Source organism: Castanea sativa, chromosome 12 (assembly GCF_040712315.1).
Source record: "Castanea sativa cultivar Marrone di Chiusa Pesio chromosome 12, ASM4071231v1".
NCBI lineage: Eukaryota > Viridiplantae > Streptophyta > Magnoliopsida > Fagales > Fagaceae > Castanea > Castanea sativa.
The window spans coordinates 20,536,590-20,543,491 of NC_134024.1; the positions used below are offsets into that span (position 1 = coordinate 20,536,590).

The 6,902-nt window shown below is 28.7% G+C and overlaps 1 protein-coding gene across 1 annotated transcript; it reads right to left on the reverse strand.

Annotated features, from left to right (window-relative positions):
* Positions 1–1,273: 1,273 nt before the first annotated feature.
* On the reverse strand, positions 1,274–5,515 carry LOC142620341 (cinnamoyl-CoA reductase-like SNL6). Its single transcript, XM_075793726.1, has 4 exons — positions 5,492–5,515; positions 5,181–5,372; positions 2,144–2,484; positions 1,274–1,367 (listed from the first exon to the last, which is right to left on the reverse strand). Exons 1-4 carry the CDS (start codon positions 5,513–5,515, stop codon positions 1,274–1,276), a joined length of 651 nt encoding a protein of 216 aa, XP_075649841.1.
* Between the last annotated feature and the right edge of the window lie 1,387 nt (positions 5,516–6,902).

Here is a 6,902-nt window from a genome sequence, read left to right on the forward strand (position 1 = left end):
TATTGAAAAGTGATTCTAAAACAAAGAGGCTCTGAGTGGGGAAATAAACTTATTATGTGCTGCTATTTGAGCTTTGTTGTTACTCTTCGTTTTTAAGTATCATATAGACATTGCCCAAAAGGACAAATGAGTATTATTTAGAGTTGTATCAAATATTTGTTGACAATGATCGTTATTGGCTCAATGCTGCTAAGAGATTTTGGGACAAAACTTTACCATTGGTGGTAGAAGTATAGATCCTTTGATGAGGTTGATAAAAAAAATGACAACCTTGAATACTGACTTTTTTGAAACTATATGGATGACTTAATAACAACCCCAAGGGAGCAGCATAATCGGTTGGGGACCTTAGCCTCATGAAGTGGAGGTCACTACTGTTCCTCTTCCTTGGGGCCAAAATTTGTTTATCTTAAAAAAATGGATGACTTATTGACAACATTATGTACCTCCTCTTTCAAGTTTCAACTCTTTGCCAATTGCTTTGATGAGTTCTGCTTATTTCATGATCTTAAATTTACTTTAATACTTGTTTGATTCTCTTGAGTTATACCAATTAGCTCTGCTTATTTTTTTAGTAATTATTTTAATATAATTATTTTCCTAATCATTTTAATATCTTCCTCTTGATGGGTTTTTTTTTTCTTTTTCAATTTTAAATTATATAAATTTCTCTCCATGAATTCCAACAACGACAACATCATTATTGTTATTATTATTATTATTAATGTAATTGTCAGGCTTAATTACATATTTTCAATAATAATTAAAAAAATTAAAGGAAAATGACAAAATAACCTTAACAAAATAGTTAAGTCATTTTTTGGAATTTACACTCAAAACAGCCATTTTTAAAACAGCTTATCCAAACACTTAATGTAGCTTTAAAATAAAAAACGCATATTTTCACATTTTTACCAAACGCTTATCTGTTGTTTTTAAAATGATGTTTTCAAAACACACGTTTTTAAAACACTTGTTTTTAAAACACACCTTTATGAACAACCTATCCAAACAGACCCATAATCTATCAAATTAACAATGTTGTAGGCAATTTCTTGTTTAAGATTATGTGATGATATATGTTTAATTGCCTTTTTGGTATGCAATATTATAAAGATTTTTAGATTTCAAATGTAAAATAAAGATTAGTGACGTATTGTAGTGATGGTTTTAGTCATTATATTCCAAGTTTCTAACTGATATAGTTAAGGCATAAAAAAATAAATAAAAAATAAAAAGGAAGAAGAAGAAGAGTAACGGGGAAGATATGGTTTCAATATGCTCGGTATATCCTTGTTGTGAAAATCACATATTTGGATGCAAGATTAATTCCTTCCAGACCATTGACGGTAACATTCATTTTTTGACTGCAAGATTTCATTAAGGAATTTAAGCAATCCCATACCTAGAACTAACCTTTCACCCTAAAAAAATAAAAAAAGCTAATTTTTCACTAATTTAGTAACGAAATTATACCAAAATTAAAAGAAACCTCAGCATACCCAAAAACAGAAAGAAAGAAAGAGATGGTCTCTGCTTGTTGAAGCTGCAAATCAATCTTCCTGAGGTCAACTTTCAAAATCCACCATCAATTTGTTTAGTTTCTTGTTGCTTATCCTTTGCTGGTACACTCTTGTGTCTTCCAATCTACCCAACAATAATAATAATAATAATCAAATAAATATGTTTCTATAGTCTATACATATATAGAGTAGAGCTTAAATGGACAAAATTATTAAGGCCGTAGCACCTAGCTAGATGCAACACATGAAAAAATTAGAGACAGGGAGGATTTAAATGGGAGTCGGATCATTTTCCTTAATTTTATTTAATTATTATTAAAATATTTTTCTTCTATTGAATTATCTTTTATCAACTTCATTAGACTGTATGAATTGATTTTCAAGGCTCGCATTCACTAATAATACTAAACTATACTAATAATACTAAACTATATGAGTTATGGAGATTAACTAGTTGACACCTCCTGATATCTCCAAGATATTCAGGTTTTAAATCCTCAATTAACCAATATAACTATTGGGTTACCAAGCTTATTCATAGCACCAATGATTGCAAAATGTCCCGCTAGAAGTTACTTAGGATTTTGAACAACTTTTGAGATGACCAAAACCATACAAACTTTCCCGGAGAACAGTCTTCAGAGGGTGGCAACAATATGTGAGCAAGCTTAGTGGCATCTTTGTTGCAACTGATGACATGGTTGAAGCAGAGATATCGGCCATAAGATGAGACATTTTCAAAGATGCAGATGTGAGAGTCCACAGTGAAGTTGAGATCCACAGTAACAAATACACCATCTTCGTACATCTCAGCCGCTCCTTTCAAATATGGGTTTTTGATTGTCAGATGAGGAGGAGCCATCAGGAACCCTCCGTTTATGGAGACCATGTTCACACCTCGATCCATGGCTAAGGCCCAAGCTGTCTTCTCGGCCAGGGTCTTTGATAAAGCGTGCCACAACTAATCAAATACAAAATTTTGTCAATTCAATTGCATGTGAAATCTAATTTAAACTGCAATACGTTTTGTTTACATTGTGATTAATAAGTGCTAAAAAGTAATTGAAATTGTGGTTGAAGTGATAAGTTGCTAATCAAAATGTGTGACTATATAGTATATTCTCTTCCTCACCCAATAATAATAATTATAAAAACAACTAGTCGCTAACCCGTGCTATGCACGGAAATTTACCTATTTGTAAGGTAGACTAAAATAATTTTATAAAATCTTAAATTAATTAAGAAACTACACCATTGCATGATTTGCTCTTGTATAATTTCAATTTGTGTTACAAATTGATGAAGAAGTCATTGCTTAAACATGCAATGGCTTACAAAAAATTTATCAGAAAATTTCAGATACTAAAAAAAAATAACTTAAAAATTCAAATATTAAAACTTTTGAAAGACCAAAAAATATTAAAGAAAAATTATCAACGTTTGAGTTTGAGTTTGAGTTTGAGTTTAAGTTGGGCTTGTTATAGAGATAGAATTTCACTCTTTGTTAAGTTTGGGCTAAACAAAAATAATTTTATTTTAAAAAAAAATGATAAATTTGAGTTTAAGTTAGACTTGTCAGAGAGATAGAGTTTCACTCCTTATTAAGTTTGGACTAAACAAAAATAAATTTTTTTTTTTAAATGATGAGTTTGAGTTTAAGTTGGACTTGTTAGAGAGATAGAGTTTCACTCCTTGTTAAGTTTGGGCTAAACAAAAATAATTTTGTTTAAAAAAAATTGATGAGCTTGAGTTTAAGTTGGACTTGTCAGACAGATAAAGTTTCACTCCTTGTTAAGTTTGGACTAAACGAAAATAATTTTGTTTTAAAAAATGATGAGTTTGAGTTTAAATTGGACTTGTCAGAGAGATAGAGTTTCACTCCTTATTAAGTTTGGACTAAACAAAAATAATTTTGTTAAAAAATATGATGAGTTTAAGTTGGATTTATCAGAGAAATAGAGTTTCGTTCCTTCTTAAGTTTGGACTAAATAAAAATAATTTTATTTAAATAAAATACTGACATGGAAAATTGTAAAAGTTTTAAAGGCTTCAGTTTTATATATAGATAGATAATGAAAGAAAGAAAAAAATAATATAAAAAAAAACATATTCAATTCCGGGACTTTGGGCTAAATTCTACTTCTAAATAAATAAATAAATGTTCATAATTTCACATAAAAACAATAAAGTAAAGTGCTAGTATAATTTCCTTGTTTCTCTTTTCAAACCACTCTATCCTCCCAAAATTAGAGCCTTTGACTTCATAAAAACTCTAATCTATAGAATACGCTAGGTACCGTTTGTCATCTAAATATATTTTTTGATAATCTTGTCATCTAAACATTTAACTCTTATAGACACTTAAATATATATAATATAAAATTTAAATACCCAGACCAATCTTTGTTGGAATTTCTTTTCAAAAAATTGTACTTTAAAGTATGAAAAAAGTTCCGCAATAAAATTGAAATTCCAAATCATTCAAGCGGTTACATCTTTATGTCCACCCATAATAAGTCAACCACTCTTTAATAGTTTGTCATGCTGTTCTTATCTTATAGATCCAATCCAACTATAAGGCAACAACTCTTTAATTGTTTGTCCAATCCTATACAAACTAAATCAGGATTATTATCTTTTCTTTTCTAAGTTGTGTTAATATAAAAATATTAAAAATTTTAATATTACATTCATTATAATTGCTTTTTATTATCATATCAAGATATCAACTAAATTTTTTTATATATATACAAGATTTGAACACAAATTCCTTTTTCCTTTTTTTTGGTAAACTCACTAATTCTTTATCTAAAAAAAAATATATTTTACCAGTTCAATTAACTGGTATCCATGGAAATTCATAAAGTTTGCCCAATCTTATAGTTCCAACCAATAAGGCAACCAATCTTTAATAACTTGTCCAATTCTATACAATCTACACCATAAAAGTCTATGAAACCTACTCCAAATCCATTTCAAATGAAATTCATACATACATTTAAATCATCTCTTTCAATGTGAAATTATACTTTTACACAATAAGCAAAATAAATTGATAAAATGATCATGTTAATAAGTGCCTTTAACGCAATTGTTAATAAACCATTTTAAGAAAGTTTTGACATCACTTTATTTAAAAATATAAAAAGCCATAAAAAATTGGGAAAATGCTAGAGATACAAATTTTTTTCACAAAATTTTTTACAAACTATTGATATGGTGAATGATTATTGGTAAATAAAAAAAGTGATGCTGTTAGTAGGTCTAGATAAGAACCAGTAGGAAGTTGTCACAACAACAATCTGTAAAAATGTTGTAAAGTAGTGTATAGTTTTAGCATTACTCAAAATTTTAATTATTTTTTCTTTTTTCAAAAAATATTTCTAAAAATATTTTTTAAACCAATATCTTTACGACATCCGTTAACTTTACCATTGATATAAAAATAAGTTCATTCAAACCACAAACAAACAAGTATAAAAGTTAGGAAGCAAGCACCCTAGGAAGGTTGGAAAAGTTATAAACTAATTATAATAGTAAACAAAATCTAAATTGGCATACTGAATATATTTATACACACATCATATTACACATACATCTCATGCATTTGAATATTAATTTAAACAATTTTTTGCAGCATGGTTAATGCATTGGTACCTTGAATTTTCTACAAAGATTAATGTCACTCCAATGCCTCTCATCAATATCAGACGACATCGTATTACGGTCATCTCCCCATATAACGGCGGTAGCAGATGATGTAAAGACAACTTTGTCTATAGTGTCTGTTCTCGCACAAGCTTCCAGCACATTGTGAGCTGGCCTGACCTCAACCTCCGCCATAAATTCCTGCACCAAACACGCCCTTATAATTAATTACACGCATAAAAGTTAAAACCCCACAGCTACTTCATTTTGCAGAATCATCCTTTAATTTTCATTTATTTGAATTCTCAACCCCAAATTACATGCTCACCAACCATAGCTGTCATAGTTCTGGACCAATTCGTACATACTATTGGTTGGGAATTTTAATGAAATTAATGATGCAAGTTACGTTAATTCTACTTCGGATTTAATTTTAGGTGTACATATGTTAGGAAGTGACCCTAAAACTAAAAGACTTTATCATTAAGTAAGATATGGTGTCCTTGCCTCCTTGGGTTTGTTTGTGTTCTTGAATAATTTCTTGAAATCTTTAATAATTTTTTTTAAAATAAAAACTTCTTGACCTTACCGACAATCATAGGCGGGGGGATGGGGGCAGATTTTTCAAAACTTCTTGATCTTTTTTTTTTATTAATTTTATAGTTCATTAATACAATATTAGATTCTTAGTATTTTGCACTCATGAACTTGCACAAAGAATAAAAAATTTAAGGTGACACATGGCACAAATTTAAATGAATAATTATAGTGTAGTCTCTATATAAATTTAGACACATGGCGCAAAATTGGATTCTAATTTCAAATTCTAATTGATTTTTTTTCCTAAGTTTTGCCTATTAATATATACTAGTATGTAACTCCGTGCATATGCACAGGTATATTTAAAAACAATCACAATTTTATATATATATATATATATATATATATATATATTTATAATCTAATTAGATCCAGACTCTTCAATTTTTGCACCCAATAATTCACTAGCCACAAAAATTAAAAAATTAGATGGGACACATGGCACAAAATTGAACTTCAATTTAGAATCTAATTAAATTTAGATTCTTTGATTTTTGCACCTAATAATTCACTTGACACACAAATTTAAAAATTAGATTAGACATATGGCGCAAAATTAGACTCCAATTTAGAATTTAATTAAATTTTCTCTTAACTTTGCTTATTAGACTTTGTTACCATACATAATAAATAAAAATAACTTGATCATCCATTGCAAAATAAAATTCCTTAAAAATAAGCATACTTAAGCACTTTGTCTCTTTTAAATAACAATATTTCTTACTGTATTAGTACACACAAGTTCCAATTAAATGATTACATTTTACATTACATAGATTATTTCATTTAACATTACACAATATTGTGTGTGTCTCTTATATGTCATGTACGTTTGTCATCAACTTATTTGGTTTTTTGCTGACAGTATGTCAAAATATACTTATACTTAAAAAAAAATAAGAAAAATAAGGTTTTAAAAAATTGTACATAAACTAATAAAGCCAAAAGCTAAAAGCTAAAAGCTAGCCAAATAAGTTGAACACAAATGGACATGTAAGGGTAAAAAATAATCCTGCTCCAAATCATGTTTAGGACAAAAAGAGCCAGACCACTGCAATAAGGATGTGAGAATCTCTTCTATATCACCTTTAGTTTGGTTTCTATTGCAACATAATGAAACCCAACCAATAG